Source organism: Vombatus ursinus, unplaced genomic scaffold, assembly GCF_900497805.2.
Source record: "Vombatus ursinus unplaced genomic scaffold, bare-nosed wombat genome assembly UNPS02009770.1, whole genome shotgun sequence".
NCBI classification, from domain to species: domain Eukaryota; kingdom Metazoa; phylum Chordata; class Mammalia; order Diprotodontia; family Vombatidae; genus Vombatus; species Vombatus ursinus.
Window position 1 is genome coordinate 10,928,815 of NW_020949548.1, and position 21,997 is coordinate 10,950,811.

The 21,997-nt window shown below is 40.4% G+C and overlaps 1 protein-coding gene across 1 annotated transcript in view; it reads right to left on the minus strand.

The window, feature by feature from the left end:
- Positions 1-21,997, minus strand: part of MICAL2 (microtubule associated monooxygenase, calponin and LIM domain containing 2) — a 156,545-nt gene that overhangs the window by 29,862 nt on the left and 104,686 nt on the right. The window contains exons 25-27 of the mRNA XM_027852564.1: positions 20,772-20,893; positions 2,919-3,011; positions 946-1,039 (exon numbers count right to left, since the gene is read on the minus strand). Of these exons, the coding sequence (XP_027708365.1) occupies positions 946-1,039; positions 2,919-3,011; positions 20,772-20,893 (309 nt within the window). The remainder of the gene's footprint in view (positions 1-945; positions 1,040-2,918; positions 3,012-20,771; positions 20,894-21,997) is intronic.

Consider the following 21,997-nt stretch of genomic DNA (forward strand, 5'->3'; position numbering starts at 1 on the left):
CTTCCTTCATTCCTCCCTCCCTTCCTCCCTCCCTCTCTTACTTTTTCCTTTTCTTCTCCCTCCCTCCCTTCTTCCTTCCTCCTACCCTTTCCCTCCTTCCCTCCCCTTCGCTCTTTCCTTCCTTTCTTCTTCCTTCTTCCATCCCTTCTTCTTTCTTCCCTTCTTTTCCCCTCCCTCCTTTCTTCCTTCCTTTTCCTTCCCTCCCTCCCTTTCATCCTTCCTCCCTTCCTTCCTTCCTTCCTCTCTCCCTCCCTTACTTCTTCCCTTTCTTCTCCCTCCCTCCCTTCCTCCCTTCCTTCCTTCCATCCTTCTTTCCTTCCTTCCTTCCTTCCTTCTTTCCTTCCCTCCTTCCTTCTTTCCTTCCCTCCTTCCTTCCTCCCTCCCTCCCTCCTTTTCTATAGCTTTGGAGCAGATATATCTGTGGTAAATACTGACATGCAGGTCCATGCACCCTCATATTCACTAGCTCAGAGACACACAGACATATGGGTTGGGGGGCAGGAGGTTGGGGAGGCTCGTCTACATGGTATTTTCAGAATTACTAGGATGCTAGTGTCCCAGCTCTTGCCCGCAGTCCCAATCCAACGTGGCTGTGACTCTCTGTGTCTCCCGGCCTGTATGTTCCTTGCCTTAATCATCCCCTAATCTCATTACTGATAGCCTTGCAGAGAGCTTCCCCATCAGCTAGCTGAGTACTGGCCCGCACTGCCCCAGTGGTAACTTGGTTAGGGGGCCAAGGCGCAGACTCATTCGGCTGGCAATCTGAAGTTAGTCTCGCTAACAATTGGATTGTGAAACTCTGAAGCAGTTTTAGCTTTGACCACAAATGTTCCTGTTGACAGATCCACAGAGAGACCTCATTGCTCCGTGTCTAGCTGCCAGTGGACGGCCGCCCCAAGGAGGTCAGGCTGCCCGAGTGTAATTTGTCAAACCAAATCGGCCTACCTGACTCTCCTCTCAGCGCTTTCTCCAGCTCGACACCCTGGATCTCCGAGGCTCTTTGGCGTTCTTCCACCTCTTCTAACTGACGCTGGATAGCCTGCAAAATGGCGTACGCAAATGAACTTGTCAACTCACACGCACGCGTGCACACATACACACACACACACACACACACTCACACTCACACATACAGAGTTATGAGGCGAGGCACAAAGGGAACTAATGGGAACTGACTTTCTTTGGGTGTGAGAGGGGACCACAACAGGGTAGACCAAGTACTCATCGACTGCCTCAGGAGGTAGTGAGTTCCCTGTCAGTGAAGGTTAGAGGGTCACAGGATCAGAGATCTTGATAGGACCTCAGAAGCCATCTAGCCCCACCCCCTCATTTTACAGATGAAGAAACTGAGGGCCAAGGAGGTTAAGTCACTTGACAAGGTCACACAGATTGTAAGCAGCAGAGGCAGAATTTGAACCCAGGTCCTCTGACTTCAGAGCTAGAGCTTTCTTAACTGTACTACAGAAGTATCAGACACCTGACCGTCTGCCAATAACCTTCCCAAATACAGCCCAACCAGATTAAAATGTAATTGGGAAATTCTTAACAAAATAAATAAAAATACAATTAAGCATAGATGATATCACATTTGAAAACTAAGTCAATACACAGCCACAGAGATCCTTACATACAGATTAGTGGTCACATTTCTATTTGAGTTAGTTGTTGTACTACAAAGTTAAGCACAACCTGGATGACCCCTAAATATTTCTCTTTTTCACAGAATCTGAGACTCTCAGAAGTCACCCTGCCACACCATGAATTCCCTCTACAAGAAGCCTGACGAAGGGTGCCAAGCCTTTGCTTGGACTGACAGGAGACTTCCTACCACCCAAGGCAGCCATTCCACTATCTAAAAGTTCTCATTATTTGGAAATTCTTCCTCAAAGGATTATGGGATTTAGAATTTGGAGAGATCTTGACAATATAGTCTCACTCCTTCATTTTGCATTTTGTGGAAACTGAGGCCCAGGCTAGGGAAATGACTTGCCCAAGGTCACACAGCTAGCGACTAGAAACCCTGTGTATTTTCCACTACAATTGTCTCTATGCAAGTCTCCCTTCTTAGTCCTAGTTCTGAGCTTTGGATCCAAGCAGAACAAGTCCTTTCCTCTTTCTCTTACTCTCTCTCTCTCTTCCTTCTTTCCTCCCTTCCTCCCTCCACCCCTTTCTTCCTTTCATCTTTCCTTCCTCCCTCCATTCCTTCCTTCCTTCCTCCCTCATTCCTCCTTCCTTCCCTCCCTCCTTTCTCTTTTCTTCCTTCCTTCCTCCCTCCCTCCTTTCCTTCCTTCTTTGCTTCCTCCCTTCCTCCCTTCTCTTCCTTCTTTGCTTCCTCCCTTCCTCCCTTCTCTTCCTTCTTTTCTCCCTCCCTTCCTTTCTTCTCTCTCTTCTTCCTCCCTCCCTCCCTTACTTCTCTTTCCTCCCTTCCTTCCTTCCTCCCTCCCTTCCTCCCTCTTTTCCTTCCTTCCTCCCTTCCTTCCTCCCTCCCTCCCTCACTTCTCTTTTCTTCCTTCCTTCCTCCCTCCCTCCTTCCCTCCCTTCCTTTCTTCTCTCTCTTCTTCCTTCCGTCCTCCTTGCATATATGTAAGAATACACACATATACATACATACATATATATCCCTTCAGATATTTAATGATCATTATCATGCCCTTCCTACCCACTCCAGCTCCTCTACCAAGTTTTCTCTTCTCAGACTGAACAACCTCTTTTCTTTCAGCAGATCCCCATATGGCCCAGCTTTAGAATCCTCCTTGGAGGACCTTAGTTCACACAGTTAGAATTTAACCCTCTCATCCTTTCACATAGCAATGATGATAATCTGCCTCCCCACTCCCACCTCATAACTATCACCTCATCAGCAATGAACTCATGCAGCACTCATAACTAAAATCACAAGATGCCAACCATCTCTTTACCTGTGCCTTGTATAGCCTTTTGAATTCCTCTTGCTTAGCCAGCAGTTTGGAAGCCTTCTCCATCTTCCTTATTCTTTTAAGTGTTCGTCTTTCCTACATAGACCAAGGAAGAAGAAAAAAGGTGAAGGGCAGCAATAAATGGATAGGAACTTGACAGAATAATGCTCCAACCTCTTTCCAGTGCTCTGTTCTTGCCCCAACTCATTCATTCTGCCCACTTCTCAATTGACAGGACCTTTCAGAAGCTTTAGGAGAAACTAAGAAAACAATATTTATGACGCCTACAATCATGTAAATAAAAAGTATACTATGACACAGTCATGCCGAGTAAACGTGTCTGTTCATGGCCTCGTAGAAGGGACGCTGAACAGAATGCTCTCTTTTCCTTGGAAAAAGTGGTGGACTTAGTGCCAAATGTTGTAAACACTCTTAGTGGCCTATGTCTAGTTGTTTTTCTTTGTTGTAAGGGAAGGTGCATTGGATGGGGGTGTTGGGTGGGTCAAGTTAGAAGTGTCTCTGATTTGAGAAACAAAAAACACCCCCCAAAACCCCCTTCATTGCAAATAAAATGTTGGTTCCAAGCATTGGAGAAAACTTTCTGGGGGACCGAATGGGTTGAATTGAGAAAAGAAAACAATGAGTTACCAATATGCTCCATAGGAGCATATCCATATCCTCTATGGAAGGTAGTATGGGGTAAAGGATAGAGAGATAGCTTTGAGGCCAAGGAGACCTGAGTTCAAATCCTTCCTCTAACACATGTTGGCTGCATCATCCTGGACAAGTTATCCTGGATCAGTTCTCCAGGTGACCCTCTAAGACTATACGTTTCAGAGAAGGTGCTAGGAGAGGGAATTCCTCACTAGGAGTTCCTCAGAAGAAAGAAATCAGAGGTTTAATCTTTAACCCCACACGGAAGCTATTTTTGCACCAGGAATTATGAAGAACACTGAAGATCACAGGTTTATGGATTGTGAGCTGGAAGGTACCTTAGGGGTCATCTAGTCCAAATCCTTGAGGAAGTCAATTAGATTCTATGTGCCTCAGTTTCCTCATCTATGCAATGATGGGGTTTGGCTCAATGGCCTTTGAAACCTTAAATATATGATCCTATGATTCTCTCATTTTACATATGAGGAAATTGTAGGCCTAGGAAGGTTAAGTGACTCACTCAAGGTCATACAAGTAGTAAGTGGCAGTAGGATTTGAACCCAAGTCTTCTGACACCATAACTGGTGTCACTGTACCACGATCTTGGTTCAGAACTCACTCTTGACTCTTACTAGCTATGGAACCCTGAGCAAACCATTTATTTATTTTTATTAATTTATTAATAAATTAATTAAATGATAATATTATTTATGTAGAGCAGTTAGGTGGTGTAGTGGATAGGGCACTGGGCCTGGAGTCAAACTCATCTTCCTAAGTTCAAATCCTGCCACAGACACTAGGCTATGTGACCCTGAGAAAGTCACTTAACCCTGTTTGCCTCAGTTTCCTCATCTGTAAAATGAGCTGGAGAAGGAAATGGCAAACCACTCTGGGATGTCGTCAAGAAAAGCTCAAATGGGATGATGAAGAGTTGGACACGACTGAAAAATGGCTGAACAACAAATTATTTATAATATATCAATATAAAATATACATAAATTTAAATGCATTTACAATATAATATAAACATATAATACAATTTGCTTCTTCAATATCAGAAAGTGGATTCATGACTTTAGGGATAATATAAAATACATAGTATGAAAATGTAATAAAAACAAATAAATCATTTCATTATGATAAGGTTCATTGAGTCTCAGTTACCTCTTATATAAAATGGAGATAATAATAACTATAGCACTTACTTCCCAGGACTGTTGTAAGGGAGCAAAAAGATAATTTTTGTAAAGCATTTTCCAAACCTTAAAGTGGACTATAAATGTCAGTTGTTATCAGTGGTGGTGGTGCTTGTGCACCCTTAGACACCAATATCTCATGGTAACCAGGTTATACTTCTCACCTTTTTAGGCTGTGGTTACCCATGAGGATCTTGGGAAGGGAGGCGATTATCTATCAGGCCAAAGTATTTTTGAGCCAGAATTCTCTCTAGCCTAGTATGACATGGGATAAGTCACTTGAATGATAGCTGGCATTTCTATAGAGTCTACTTATATACCAGGCACTGTGCAAAGAGCTTTACATTCTGTTGTTTGATACTCATAACAACCCAGGCAGGTAGGTGCTATCATGATCCCCATTTTACAGCTGAGGAAACTGAAGCAAATAGAGTGACTTGTCCAGGGTCCCAGAGGTAGTAAGTAGCTGAGGCCAGATTTGAAGTGAGGCCTTCCTGTATCCCACCTGAACTCACTTTCCTCTTCTGAGCCTCAGTTTCCTCATCCACAAGATGAGTGGGATAAAATAAGGTCTTTTAAGGCTCCTAGGTGGCCTCCAACTCTAAACCTTACAAGTCTCTATAACTGCTTTCATTGTTCCCTTCACTTTGAGTGTAGCGATAGAATTCCTGCCAAAGGAATGTGGGCATCATATACTGGGTGTCCCAAAAGTCTTAGTACTGATGCACTCTTTAATAGTTTCCAATAGCTTAAAATGTCTCTAAGACTTTTGGAATGCCCTGTATTAAAGTTTGGGGTATTGGAAGAATTCTAGCACTGGCTCTGTCCATAACTAGCTTGAGCAATCCACTTCTTGTTTTTGGGCCTCAATTCCTTTATTTGTAAAATGAAAGTTTCAAATTAAAGATAATTTCAAATGCTCCTTTAAAGAATAAAGAGTTTCTAAGGCTTCTATAGTACATATAAGGTAATTATGATTATTATTACCAGGAGATATATATATATCTCCTGGTAATAATAATCATTGTAGCTAATATTTATATGTCACTTTAATTTTTGCAAAACATTTTACACATATTATCTCAATTGGGCATGACTGCAAAGAATTCTGTGAAGGTAGCTATGGCCAGTGTTATCCCTCCCATTTTACAGAGTGAGAGAGGTTAAGTCACCTGCTCATGGTCATATAGCTAGTAAGTGTCAGAGTCAGGATGTGAACTCAGGTCTTCCTGACTCCCAATCCAATATCCTCTCCATTTCCCATGCAACCTCTACAATGCTGAATCATCTGAATTAAGAGAGGGACGCAGCCCTGGGGAAGGCAACTAACTACTCATGGTGAGAAATCTGAAAGCCACAGGCTTTCCAATGACTTATCTGATTTTCCCCTCACAGATTTGATGCTGTCTGTTTGGTTTGAGAGAATTCTGAGATGCGTTTGCCTCCTTTAATCAGCAGGGAAGAAGGAAAGGAGGAAAGGAAAAAGATCATAGATTCAAACCCATGTTGGAGAATAGCAGAAAACTTAAGTGGGATTAACACACTGTCCCAGATAATCCCTAAAGTCATGAATCCATTTACTGATGTTGAAGAAGCAAATTAATATATTTAAGGAAACATCAAGAAGGTGCTATTGCCTGAGGGATCTAAAAATCTATTTGAGAACCATGAAAGCTGCTGGAAAAATCTTCCAAATTCATAGGCTTTGGATTGCTCTCTCATACTCTGGGTAAAACCCTTGGGTGTCTCCACCTGTGTTTTCTGAGAGACAGGAAAGCCTCCAGCAGTCATTAAAGGTGATATATTTCCTTAAAAGTAGAATTGAGGCTTCCGCTTCTGAGAGCCAAGATGGCGGAGTAAGAAGTAAGTTGCTCTCACTTGGATTACAACCAAGGATCAACTACCCATTGAAATTGAGCATAATCTTTCAGGGGAGGAGATGAACATTCAATGAAATAGGGGACTTCCAAACCTTCTTGATGAAAAGATCAGAGTTCAACAGAAAATTTGATCTTCAAACACAAGACTCAAGAGGGTCATAAAAAGGTAAACAGGACAGAAAAAAACAACAACACGTTATTAATAAAGGCAAACTGTTTACATCCCTACAAGGGAAGATGACACTTGTAACTCTTGAGAACTGTATTGTTACTACACAATTTAAAAGGGGTATACATAGATAGAGGGGGAGGGTATAAATTGACTTCGATGTAATGATAAAAAGTCTAATTAAGTGGGCTAAGTGTATCTAATGAAGTGGATTAAGTGGATCTAATTAAAGGATTGTACTGGGAGAAAAGGAAAGGAGGAGGCAGACAAGGGCAAATCACATTACAGGAAAAGGCACAAAAACCTATTACAGTAGAGGGAAAGAAGGGAGGGAGAAGAGCATTGTTTGAACCTTACTCTCAACAGATTTGGTTCAAAGAGGGAATAACATAATCAGTTAGGTATAGAAATCTAACTTACCCTATAGGAAGTAGGAGGGGAAAGGGAAAAGAAAAGGGAGGGGGATAATAGAAGAGAGGATGGATTGAGGGAGGCAGTGGTCAAAAAGCAAAAACACTAATGAGGAGGGAAAGGGAGAAAGGAAAAAGAAAAGCATAAAGGAGGGCAGAGGGGGAAATAGGATGGAGAGAAAGACACATAGTAATTATAACTGTGAATGTGAATGGGATGAACTCTTTCATAAAATGGAAGCAGATAGCAGAAGGGATTAAAAACCATAATCCTACAATATGTTGTTTATAAGAAACATATTTGAAGCAGAGGGATACACACAGAGTAAAGGTAAAAGGCTGGAGCAGAATATATTATGCTTCAGCTGAAGTGAAAAAAGTGGGAGTAGCAATCCTGATCTCAGATAAAGCAAAAACAAAAATAGATATAATTAAAAAAGATAAGGAAGGAAACTACATCCTGCTAAAAGGTACCATAGACAATGAAGTAATATCATTACTAAACATATATGCACTAAGTGGTATAGCATCTAAATTCCTAGAGGAGAAGTTAAGGGAGTTACAAGAAGAAATACATAATAAAATTATACTAGTGGGGAACCTCAACCTCCCCCTCTCAGAATTAGATAAATCTCACCACAAAATAAGCAAGAAAGGAGTTAAGGAGATGAATAGAACTTTAGAAAAGTTAGATGTGGTTGACCTCTGGAGAAAATTGAATGGAGATAGAAAGGAATACAAAACTATCAGCATAATTGACCATATCAACAACAAAACTAACAGAAACCATGATTATCTCAATAGATGCAGAAAAAGCTTTTGACAAAATACAACACTAGAGAGCATAGGAATAAATGGAGTATTCCTTAAAATGACAGGTAGTATCTATCTAAAACCATCAGCAAGCCTTATATGTAATGGGGATAAGCTAGAAACATTTCCAATAAGATTTTTTTTTTGGCTAGGCAATAGGGTTAAGTGACTTGCCCAGGGTCACATAGCTAGTGAGTGTCAAGTGAGACCAGATTTGAACTCAGGTCTTCCTGAATCCAGGGTGGGTTCTTTATCCATTATGCCATCTAGCTGCCCCTTCCACTAAGATCTTGGCTAAAACAAGGATGTCCATTATCACCATTGTTATTCAATATTGTACTAGAAATGTTAGCATTAGCAACAAGAGAAGAAAAAGACATTGAAGGAATTATAATAGGCAAGGAAGAAACAAAGCTATCACTCTTTGCAGATGATATGATGGCATAATTAGAGAACCCTAGAGAATCAAATAAAAAATTACTTGAAATAATACAAATTTAGAAAGTCGTAGGATATAAAATAAACCCACATAAATCACTGGCATTTCTATATATTACTAACAAAGCCCAACAGCAAGAGATAGAAAGAGAAACTCCATTTAAAGTCACAGTAGACATAAAATATTTGGGATAAAATATCTACCTGCCAAAACAAACTCAGGAACTATGTGAACACAATTACAAAACACTTTTCACACAAATAAAGTCAGATCTAAATAACTGGAAAAATATCAGTTGCTCATGGGTAGGCTGAACTAATATAATAAAAATGATAATTCTACCTAAATTAATTTACTTATTCAGTGCCATACCAATCAAATTACCAAAAATTATTTTATAGAGCTAGAAAAAACAATAACAAAATTCATCTGGAAGAATAAAAGTTCCAGAATATCAAGAGAACTAATGAAAACAAATGCAAGGGAAGGTGGCCTAGTTGTACCAAATCTTAAATGGTGTTATAAAGCAGCAATTATCAAAAGTAGAATTGAGCAAACCCACCACTACCTGCCCAACCCCTAAATGGAAAAAAAGTACACATCCATTGATTGGGGACAGGCTAAACAAACTGAATTTCTGTGAACAGGTTGGAACATTAGTATGTATTAGGGATTATTGACTGTAAGGAATTTAGAGAAGCTTAAGAAGTGCTGTATAAACTGATGCACAGTGAAGCAAGTAGAACCAAGAGAATAACATACATAGTGACTACAGTAACATCAAAGAAAGCAACATTGAAAGGCAGTCAAATGCTGATGAATTAGAATGACCCATCTTGGCCCAGAGAACAGGTGACAAACCACCCTTCACTCCTTCTACTATAGAACTGCCAAACAATAGATGCGGACTGTGACCTATGCTCTTAGATGTAGTTGTAGTGTTGATTGACTTTAATGAGCTTTTTTCTGTATTACAAGAAAGGGTTCAATACAGGGAGTGGAATGTGATAGGTATAGATACTGACAAATTAAAATGATGGCCTAAATTTAACAGGATTAAATTTAACAGAGATAAATAGAAAATCCTAGTCTTGAGCTCCAAAAAGTACAAGATCATATAGGCATAGCTAGACAGTTATTCCTTTGAAAAAGATATAGGGTTTTTGACCAGGTGTAGGCTATATACATCAACATGGCAATACAGCAACCAAAAAGCTTCTGTGATCTAGGTTTCCATGAAAAGAGAGGTATAGTATTCAGAGGGGGAACTAGGTGGCACAGTGGATAGAGCGCCAGGCCTGGAGTCAGGATGACTCACTTTTGTGAGTTCAAATCTGACCTTAGACACTGACTAGCCATGTGACCCTGGATAAATCACTTAACCCTGTTGGCCTTAGTTTCCTCATCCGTAAAATGAGCTGGAGAAGGAAATGGAAAACCACTCTAGTATCTCTGCCAAGAAAACCCCAAGTAGGGTCACAAAGAGGCAGACATGACTGAAATTACTGAACAATAGGAAATAATAGTCCTGCTATGCTCAGCTCTGTTCATCTTATTTTAAGTAGGAGTTCTGGCTCCAAGCCTACTATTCTTTCCATTCTACCTTATAAACTGTGAAGTCATAATTCCTAAATGATGAAATATTTTCTCAAAACCAGTAGATGGAACAGTGGGTTGAATGTTGGAGTCAGGAAGACCTGAATTCAAATCTAACCTCAAATACTTCCTAGCTATGGGACCCTAACTAGGCAAGTCATCTAACTTCTGAAGGACTCAGTTTCCTCAGCTGTAAAATGGAGATGATAATAGCACCTTCCTCCCAAGGTTGTTGTGAGGATAAAATAAGATAATATTTGTTAAAAAAACTTTTTATAAACTTTAAAGTACTAAGTAAATGCTGCTTATTATTATATTAGAATCCCCCTTAGAATTTATAAAGATGAAAATCTTTTAAACTACATTCTTGGAAGCTTTTGTGAAATTGAAGGCAATCCTGGGGTGTTCTTTGCATTGTGTGAATTTCAAAGCACTACTTTCCTGTTGGACAGTTAATTGCTTTAAAGGAACTTAACATTCTTAACAATAAGGGCTCCTTTCTATTTACCTGAAAGATGTAGAACAACAGTTGAGCCCCCAAACTGTGGATGAAAGGATGCTCAGAAGCCACAGGCATTTTTATGGGAGGAGAGAGGTCATTGTGGCTGAGAGCTGAGACAGAGCTCCCTCCTCATATCTCCCCCAGCTATTTCAAGGGAGGAGGGTCAGGATTTAGCACTGGAAGAGACCTCAATTATCATCTGGTCCAATCCCCTCATTTTATAAAAAAGGAAATCAGACCCAGAAAGGGAAAAGTATTTTCCCACACTCATCCAGGTAGTGAATAGCAAAGCCAGTTTTTAAAAAAAGGATTCTGATTCTAAATCCAATCTTCTTTCTAGTCATAGATCTATCCCTGTTGAATTCCTTTTGTCCATTGGGTGGGGTAGAAGATTCGGAACCAATTCAGGGTAGCTGGTATTCTTGCATGGACATAGGTACCATACTTATGAGGAAACCAATGGGCAAGCATGGGAAATATGTAATAGCAGCCTGGGGTCAGATGCCAGAAATTCTACTTCCAGGTAGTAAGTAAAGGTAACAGTTAAAGCCAGGCAGTCATAAGAGTCAACTGGGGCTAGTGATTGGGGGAGGGGCACTAGCCAAGATGGCAGATTAGAGGCAATCCAGCTAAACTCTATCAACATTCCCCTCCAAACAACCTTAAAATAATGCCTCAAACAAAATTTTGGAGCAGCAGGTGCAACAAAAGGTCAGGGTGAGACATTTTTCAGGCCTAAGAGAACATAGAAGGTTGACAGGAGGTTGACAGGAGAAGTTTGTGACACTGGGGTAGAAGCCTGTCCAGAACCCACATATGCTGTGGTGGCAATAGTGGCAGGAGCAACAGCTTCAGGAGCTCTCAGCCCAGAGACAATGAGGGAATGACACAATTGGTCAGAAAGAGGTTATGGGGCACCTTTTGTTGGCAGGGGTACAACTGGCACTGACTGGCAACTCTATTACTTGCATGCAGTTCTGGGTTATAAGTTCCAGAGTGGAGAGAAGAACTTTGCATTGGTCACAAGGGAGCTTCTTAGAAGCCCTGGTCTCAGCTCCTAGGCAAAGTGGCTACAGGGGACCAGGTGCCCTTGCTGAATAAAGACCAGGGCACAGACCAGGAGAGCAGTGACCATGCCTGTCCCCACATCACACTATTTGGAAGCATCAAAAACTCAAAGACTTCTAGAACTAGCTCTGAAAACAATAGCTTTAAGCTTGGGACAGTACCTTCCCACCTTCACATGAGCAGAGACCAACTTTAACATAAAGTTAAAAGTGAAGAAATGGGCTATAAAAATAAGCAAACAACAACAACAAAAAGAACTTGACTATAAAAAGTTACTACGGTGGCAGGGAAGACTAAGACCTAAAGTTCAAAGAAGACAGCAATGTGACAGCTACCAATGAAGCCTCACCAAATTCCTACCTCAAAACCAAGCCTGGCAAGAATCCCTGGAAGACTTAAAGAGATAAAAGTGGCATAGGAAACATTGGGGAAAGAAATGAGAGTGATACAAGAAAATTATGAAAAGAGAATTAACAGTTTAGTAAAAGAGGCACAAAAAAATACTAAAGAAAATAATACCTTACAAAACAAAATTGACCTAATGGTAAAAGAGGCACAAAAATTCACTGTAAAAAAGAACTTAAAAAACAGAATTGGCCAAATTGAAAGAGAGATGAAAAGTTTCACTGAAGAAAATAATTCCTTAAAAATTAGAATTAGACAAGTGGAAGCTAATGGCTCTATGAGACATCAAGAAACATTAAAACAAAGTAAAAGAATGAAAAAAAACAGAAGAAAAAGTGAAATCTCATAAAAAAAACTGACAAGGAAAATAGATCAAGGACAGATCATTTAAGAGTTATTAGACTAGGGGCAGCTAGGTGGTACAGAGGATAGAGCACTGGCCCTGAAGTCAGGACCCAAGTTCAAATCCAGCCTCAGACCAAACACTTGACACTCACTAGCTGTGTGACCCTGGGCGAGTCACTGAACCCCAATTGCCTGAAAATTAAAAAAAAACAACACCATTTAAAAAGAATATTCCAAAAAAAAATATAAAAAGAATTATTGGACTACCCGAAAGTAATGATCAAAGAAAGAGCCTAAACAGCATCTTTCAAGAAATTATCAAGGAAAACTGCCCTGATATCTTAGATCCAGGGGGTAAAATAGAAATGGAAAGAATCTATTACTCACCTCCTAAAAGAGAGCCCAAAATGAAAACTCCCAGGAATATTAGAGTCAAATTCTAGGACACCAACTTCAAAGAGAAAATATTTCAAACAGACAAAAGAAATGATTCAGATATTGTAGAGCCACAGCCAAGATCACACAGGATTTAGTGGTTTCCATGTTAAAGGAGAAGAGGGCTTAGGATATGATATTCTAAAAAGTAAAGAAGTTAGGATTACAACCAAGAATGAACTACCCAGCAAAACTGAGTATAATCTTTCAGGGTGGGAAATCGATATTTAATAAAATAGAGGACTTTCAAGCATTCCTGATGAAAAGAGCAGAGTCAAATAGAAAATTTGACATTCAGAGACAAGACTCAAGGAAAGCATAAACAGGTAAACATGAAAAAGTAATCATGGGGCAGCTAGGTGGCACAGTGGATAGAGCACCAGCCATGGAGTCAGGAGGATCTGAGTTCAAATTCAGCTTCAGACACTTGACATTAACTAGCTGTGTGACCCTGGGCAAGTCACTTAACCCCACTGCCTAGCCAAAAAAAAAAAAAAAAAAGAAAAGAAAAGAAAAAAAGAGATAGAGAAGAAGAAATAGAAGAAAATGGGATGGAAGGAAATACACAATTAATCATTATAACTGTGAATATGAATGGAATGAGCTTACTCATAAAATGGAAGCAGATAGCAGAACTGATTAGAAAGCAGAATCCAACTATATGTCATTTACAAAAGACATACTTGAAACATAAAGACAAACGGAATTAAAATAAAGGCTGGAGCAGAATCTAATATTCTTTAGCTGAACTAAAAAAAACAACAACATGTCAGTAATCAGACAAAGCAAAAGCAAAAATAGACCTAATTAAAAGGTATAATCAGGGAAACTACATTTTGTTAAAAAGTACCATAGACAATGAAGTAATATCAACAATTTTTACAGCAAGTTTCTCTGATAAAGGTCTCATTTATCAACAAATATTGAGTGTAGAACTGAGTCAAATTATAAAAATAAAAGCCATTTCCCCAATTGATAAATAGTCAAAGAATATAAATAGGCAGTTTTCAGATGAAGAATTCAAAGCTATCTAAAGTCATATGAAAAAATGCTCTAAATCACTACTGATTAGAGAAAGGCAAATTTAAACAACTCTGAGGTACCACCTCTCATCTATCAGAAATTACAAATACTGAGGGGGTTGAGGGAAAAATAGATACACTAATGAAGTGTTGGTATAGCAAACTGGTCTAACCACTCTGGAGAACAATGTGGAACAATACCCACAGGGCTATAAAACTGTGCATACTCTTTGACCCAACAATATCACTACTAGATCTGTATCCCAAAGAGGTCAAAGAAAAAGGAAAAAGGAACTATGTGTACAAAAATATTTATAGCAGCTCTTTTTATGGTGGCAAAAAATTGGAAATTGAGGGGATGTCCATCAATTGGAAAATGGCTGATCAAGTTGTGGAATGTGATTGTGATGGAATACTACTGTATTATAAGAAATGACAGGCAAGATGGTTTCAGAAAAACCTGGGAAGACTTAATATGAACTGATGCAAAGTGAAATGAGCAGAACCAGGAGAACATTATACACTGTAACAGCAATATTGTATGATGATCAATTGTGAATGACGTGGCTACTCTGATCAAGACAATGATCCAAGACAATTCTTCAGTCCAAGACAATGAGTCCTTGCTCATGATGAAAAAATGCTATCCACCTCCAGAGAGAGAACTGATGAACTCTAAGTGCAAATTGAAGTATAATTTTCTCATTTTCTTGCTTTAAAAAAAAATGACTAATAAGGAAATGGTTTTGCATGATGTCACATGTATAATTGATATCATATTGCTTGCCTTCTCTGTGGGTGAGGAAGGGGTAGGAGGGAGGGAGGGAATTTGGAACTCAAAATTTAAAAGAAAAAAATATTAAAAATAAATAAATAATGTTTTTTTTTAAAGAGTCTATTGGTGCTAGTGATTTGAGACCAGCCATAGCACACAGGTTTGGCTGAGGCAGAATACATAAGCATATCAACTCAGTACCATTGAAAATGGGAATTTGGGATTGGGTCTGAGGCTCTGATTGACCACTGCTAGAAACGGGAGTATCTGTTTCTGTCCTCTTGTGATCACTTTATATGAGTTACAGGAGTCTCTATGTCCTCTTCTCATGGGATTCAAACCATAAGGTTTATGCCCTTAAGAGAGAGATCTTTGTGTAACCAGGGAGGAGTTTTTCTAGGGCATCTCCATTAATCTTTCCTTATGTTTTGCAGGAGTGAGTTGAGTAAGAAACCAGCATTGGTTGTAATCACTTAGGGGAGCACTGATGGTAAATAATCCAGTCCAAGTTAGTATAGGTAGCACACAATTGATCAATCACTCTTGAAGCCCTTCCCTTCCTTCCTTTCAGTTAGGATATCAGTGCTAAGGAAGGAAGACCTCACAGGGCTGTGGTGGCAACTAGACTCCTATTCTTAAAATAATTCTTTAGACTTACACATGGTGGAGAAACAATCTCATATTTCCCCTAATTTCAGACTGTTTAATGCTATTAAAGGAAGGACTGGGTTGAAGAGTTGACTAAGTTTCTATGACTTAGTATTCCCAGAAACAGGAATATTTAAAAATTAGTAACAATGAATAGGGAGAAAGGAAGGAAGGAAAGAAGGATGGAGGAAGGGAGGGAAAGAGGAAGAAGAGAGGGAGGGAGGAAGGAGGAAGGAAAGGAAGGAAGAGGAAGGGAAAGGGAAGGAGAAAAAGAAGAAACCTGGCATTATCTCTGTTCTCTCTTATCTTTCCTGAAATGCTTTCATTAATCATATCTAAAAATCTGAGATTATTTCTAACTGGGAAAAATATGGGTAGACTTCATAGAGGAGGTAGCATTTAAAATAAACCTTAAACTCTGTGTAAAAGTTAAGCAGAGATGGATGAGGAGAGGGAATAGGGCATTTCTGGTGAAAAGCATTGTGTGAGAAAAAGAATAGGGGTGGGAAAGTTAAGAATCTCACCATTAAAAAAGCTACTATGGTTTCATTGACACTCAAGACTCAAACCCAAAAGAAGAGAATGACATCTACAATCAAAACCACAAAGAAAAACAGAGCTGGACCACAGGTTCAAATAGAACTTCTAGAAGAGATGAAAGAAGAGTTTTTACAAAGTTATAAATATTTCTATAATTGAAATGAGCATATGCTTGTTTTGCATGACTTTACATGTGTAATGGGGATTGCTTGTCTTCTCAGTGGGTAGGATGGAGGTGGAGGGAGGGAGAGAAGTTAGAACTCAAAATTTAAAAAAAATGAATGTTAAAAAAATTGAAATGAGTGCTAGAGAAAAAAACTGAAAGGAAATGAGAGTTATGGAAGAAAGAACCAGAAAGACAGAATTAATGGCTTAGAATGAAAGAAGTACAAATCCTTGCCCAAACAACGCACTCCCTAAAAATTAGAATGGACCAGATTAAAACTGTTCCTTGCACCCAACACTCCATCTCCTGACCTCAGGAGTTTTTGCTGGCTATCCTCCATGCCTCCAATGCTCTCCCTTCTCAAATCCACCCCATAGCTTCCCGCTCTTCCTTCACATCTCAGCTAGAATCCCACCTTCTGCAAGAAGTCTTTCCCAGTCCTCCTTAATCTTAATGCCTTCTGAGATCACCCCCAGTTTATCCTGCATATACTTTCTTGTGCATAGTTGTTTGCAGGTTGTCTCCTCCAATACAGTGTGAGCTCCTTGAGAGTAGGGACTGAAGTTTCTTCTTTCCCCCTCTTTTTTTGTATCCCCAGTGTCTGGCATATAGTAGGTGCTTAATAAATGCTAGTTGACTGAACTGTTTTGGTTGGGATGTAAGGTTTTTGAAAGGGTATAAAAAGATAAAAGGCATGAAAGGTAGATTAGGACCAAATTCTTCAAGATCTTGGAGTTTGGTTGAAAAGTTTAAATTTTATTCTGCAGGCAAAAGGGAACCAATGGAGATGTTTTGTATTGTTTGTTTTTAGCAGGAGAGTGACACAGGATTATAGTTTTAGAGTAGGAAGGGACTTCAGGTCCAACTCTCTTACTTTACAGATGAGGAAATTAAAGCCTGGGTTTGGCCTTAATGACTCACCCAGGGTTGCACAGATATGACTGAGGCAAGATTTGAACCCCATTTTTCTTGGCTCCAAGCCCAGTACTAGATCCACTATACTATGTTATCTCTCAATGATCTTCCATAACTGGGAATCAGATTGTGGCCACAACAAGGAAAGTGCTGAATGCTGACCACTAGAGACCATCAGATCTGGGCTCTAAGAAGACCATGGAGCCCGGAGGAGAAGAGGTCAGTTAGGGAATGAATGTGGTGTAGCTTGGAAGTCAGGAGACCTCTGTTCTAGGACTGAGTTTGATTCTAACTTGCTCTTTTTGACCTTGGATAAGTCATACTCCTCAGAGTTTCAGTTTCTTTCTTTTTATATGAATTAGTTTTATTGCACTAGATATTCATGAAGTTCCTTCTAATGTGATGTCTTTACAGTACCTGTACCATGTCTCTTCTCTGTCAAAATCCAGGGGATTCTCCAGAAATTTCAGTAGGGGGAACAGATTGGTGAGGGATCTGTATGTGACTGCCTAGATTCCAAGGTTCCCACTTTTTCTCTTTTTCACCCACAAAAGAATTCCTGACTGTGGAATCTGAGGTATGAGCACATGAACAAAGGGAAAGATGCCTGGGGGACTGAGGTTCCCTGTTATCCATGATGGCTGCAAGGATTTGGAGGGCCATGGCATCAAGACTAACACTTCGCCTACCCTGGTCACTGCCTTCCTGAAGCTCTGCCTGTGGTCACTGGAAACAGTGGGTGGGAAGGCTGAGACTCAGACTGGGAGCAGGGAGGCAAGCAGTGCCTTCAGGGATTAACTTTGCTAAGGTGCTTCAAACACTGGAATGGAGATGAATTCCTGAATGACAAGAACTAGCAAGTTCTAAAAACCTCATCAGCTGGTGAGATGGAAGGCACATAGCTTCTCCTCTGAGAGAAGTCAGAGGCGCGTTCCTTCCCTTAATACTTCCATAATCTTAGAAAATTGAAGGGACTCATGAGAAGAGGTTTCAATTTTAGGAATGGTTGGAGACAGTTTTTCTTTCATATTCATTATGTACAATAAATGATGTGGCCATCAAAAACGGATGATCTGTTTTCTATGAAAAGGAAAAGGAAAATTTCAGATGTAAGAGACAGGGCAGGGTGGCATTACAAGCCAGATATTTTTCTAATTGTAATAATTTTGGAACCACGTGTCATATCATACCCTGGATCAGTTCTGACTCGGGCCAGAATGTTTTGTTTTGTTTTAAATCCTACCTAGCAGTCTTATCTAGCAGTGAAGGATGGAAAATCATACACATACACTCTTGTGTATGTGTCTGAGAGACCTGGATGGGACCACTGGACCAGTGCTTGAATATAGTGCCATAGTGGACATATTGTACATTTCCCTGCCTCACTGATTAATAAATGAAGTGTCACCCTGGTTTACTGTAAGCTTAACTAGGGTAGCTCTAGGGTGTGCTGGAACCAGCTCAAACTGGCTCTCCAGAACCATACGTTAAATTTCCAACCTGAGCATTTGCACTTCACAAATCAGCAAATGTTACAAATCATGTCTTGATATATTGCTTTACTTATTGTCTAGATTTAAGAATGTGATGGAGAAAATGTTAGTAACGCAGATTAAAATTAAAAGGGTGTTGTTCATACGTTTTTTTTCAATAGCCCATTGTTAAACATTTACCAGGATAGTGCTGGGTAGAACCCAAACCAAAATGGGTTGCTTGTTCCACCACAATGCTCCAATGTTATATGGGATACCTGCAAGATGTCACATAAAGCCTACCTCTGTATCATAGCTTTATGAAGAAACTAGGTAAGAGATACCGAGCGGGTGAATTAGGGTGGTGACAGGCACGGGAATGGAAAGGAGGAGCACATGGGAAGGATACTGCAGAGAAAGAATCTACAGGACTCAATAACTAAGCAAAGAGGTAGAAGATTCTAAAGTGACTCTAAGATTTCAATCATTGGGTGACTGGGAAGATATGGTGGTTTCAGCTATAGAAAAGTCAGCATGACGGGGCAAGGGTGGGTGTTGAGGCTGCAAAGTTTAAAGTGCTATATAAATGGTAGTTATTATGACCAGCCAAAAGGTTTGTGGGTGGTCAGCATTAATCCTTGGAGAAGGGCTTGGACATGGACTTGGACAAGTCAATTAACATCTCTCCAGGGAGATAACTTGATACAAGAGAAAGCTTATCATTTCTGGAATCACACAACCTGAGTTTAAATCTCGGCTTTACCACTCCCTCCTAGGTTGACCCATGTCAAGTCATTTTACGTCTCTTGACCTCAACTACCTCATTTGTACAAGGAGGATATTAGACTAGATGGCCTCCAGGGTACCTTCTGGAACTAAACCTATGCTCCTATAGGAAATGATGAGTTCTTTGGTGCTGGTGGGACATCAAGGTGGAGACCAAGAGGCAGCTGGAGAAGAAGGGAGTCCAATTTGAGATTCATTCAGGTAGAGGTGATAATTGAAGCCACGTAAATAAATAAGTTCTTCAACGGAGGCAGTATAGAGAGAAAAGATAAGAGGGCTAGGGAGAGAATCTTAGGAGATGTCTGTATTGAGGAGACATCAAGGGAGAGAGAGAAGAAGCCATCAAAAGAAGAACAAGATGATACGGAAGGTGTAAAAGTCAACAGAAAACACAAAACTTGGTTTCAACATATAATCAGAGACGGATAATCAGGAACAGCTTTAATCTCACCTCTCTTCCATGCTCTCCTTTCATCCTTCCCTCTCTGTCTCTCTTCATGTCTCACTGTGTCTCCTCTCTTGACTTTCTCCTTTTCCTTCCCTCCCTTCCTCTATTTGTCCTTCTGTGTGTCTCTGTCTGCCAGTCTCTGTCTTTCTTTCTGTTACACATATAAGCATACACATACACACCAGGTCATTGACTTGCTCTTACTTGGGCAGTGGGGTTAGGAAGCCCTAAGTTATAAGCCAATGATTATATCACCAGATGTGGAAGAAACGATTGTAAGTAAATAAATTTGGTTCTCCTCCTTCCTCCCTGGGAACCTCCCTGAGCCAACAAATAAATACAGCAAATGGCAGAGAAACCACTTTTTGGTCCACCAGCATAAACACATTAGGCTGAGCCATTGGCCCAAAGGCCCTCTGAAAGGCTCCTACCCCAGCGGCCTACAGGGACAACAAAAAACAGGACAAAATTTGGGAGGGAGGGCACTGGTTGGGCAGAGGTTTACTTGAATCAGAGTTTAGAAAGAAGGCCCAAATTCTCTGGAGTAAAAGAACAGGGAGGAAATTCTCCATGTCTATAGTCAGTAGCCTCTCCAAACCCAAGTCACAGTAGGCATTTTCAGAGTATAAATGCCTAGATGCAAATGCATGGTTCATTTAATATTTCTGATTAGAATAAACATAACATTTTCCATGCAATCTGCCTCTAGTGCTTCTTAAATGAAGCTGTGTTTTCCCCTGGGGCCATAGGCATCTGTTTGTTTTCATTTTTCGATGGTTTGCTTGTTGGACCTCATATTAAAACCACTTTAGAGCTGCAGTTTCAAAGTGGTTTCAAGTAAATATGTTGCTGTCTTGGGGTTTTTTTCCCTCCTCCTTCAAATGAAGTTCTTCTTAAAGAAAGAAAAGATTCATCTGTGAGACCTGAAAGATTCTGAAAATGAAAAGACAACTCTTGAGAAGGAATGGCTCTTGGCTCTTGGCTCTTGGCTCTTGCCAAGGGGAGAGGAAGGTCTAAGCATCAGATGCTATGACAGGTAAGTCTGTTCAATAAAAATATCTGTCAGATTGAGAATGCTCTGGGTTGGAAACTCACAATTCTCCTAAGAGTCAACAACAGCTGCCACCCCCTACAAAGTCAACCCTACCCTTGGTTGCCAAGGGGCATGTTACCTTTGGTGGTAAGGAAGGTTTGGGTTCAAATTCACCATCTGAGGAGGAGGTGGTATCAGAAGAGGAGGAGAAGGAGGAATAACACTCAGTCATCTGTGCTCTGACAGGTAAGGGCTTGGAGCCTGAAATAGGAACAAAGTACCCAATCAAGCAGAAGTGATTTCTTCCCTAGATTTCTTGACCCAAAACTCCCTCTCCCTCCCTGCCTACTGCACCTGCCCTAAGCCTAAGCAGCAGAGCTACCTAAGGGTAATCTGAAATTTGGCTCCCCATGCTAATTAAATTTCTGGCCCCTGGCCAAGGGCTTTGCACAGCTCTTGGTGTCCATATTTTAAACACACACACACACACACACACACACACACAAGGTATTATGCAGAAATCAATTAATTCCTTAAACACCATTTATGGATCATGGGGCTTCAAACACATTCAGAAATGAAATCTATTATTAAAATGAATGTCTGAAGTTAGCCATGGTACCTCAAACGATTGTGTGAGGGTCACCGCACAGTCTAATTGAATGCAAAAAGTCCAAGCCAGCTCTTAAACAAATTACCCTTATGTGGCTCTCAGCATCTGGCACCCATTTTTAGAACATGACATCTGCTCGGTGTAAAAGAACTGGCGTCAGAATGTCTGGTCATATAAAAAAATCACAAATGTAATCAGAAGCAAATGGACTCTGCCAGCGCGGGGCTTTATCACACAGTCTCATGCAACATAAATATTTCATTAATTGTGTCTAAACAAATGCCACTTTTATTTTCCCCACGTAAGAATATTATCACATCATCAGGGCAGTGATGAAAACACCAGGAAAGATTGGTGGGGATGGAGCGGGGGAAGGCGGGGGGAGGGCCCAGTATGTGGACATCCCAACAATGTGCTCCCATGGGGCAGTCTGGCTTTGGGGGGGGGCGAGACACAGAAATAGCCTGTGGCTCAACCCTAATTAAGGCAGAGTCGGTGGCAACACTCTCCTCATGCCCATTCTGATCAGGATTTGGGCCATCTCTGTCTATGACCTGAACACCCCTGGGTGCCTGGTATCTTCACATGGAAACATCTGCCTTTCCATTTAGACCTTCTGTAGGGTTAATGATTAACATCTGGATTGACCCAGCTCTGGGCAATCAAAGGCCCTGGTGGGGAGTAAGTTATTTGGCCTGCCCAGGTGACTGATAATTTATTGCATCCTAGTTTCTTGTGTATTTGAGCAGGTG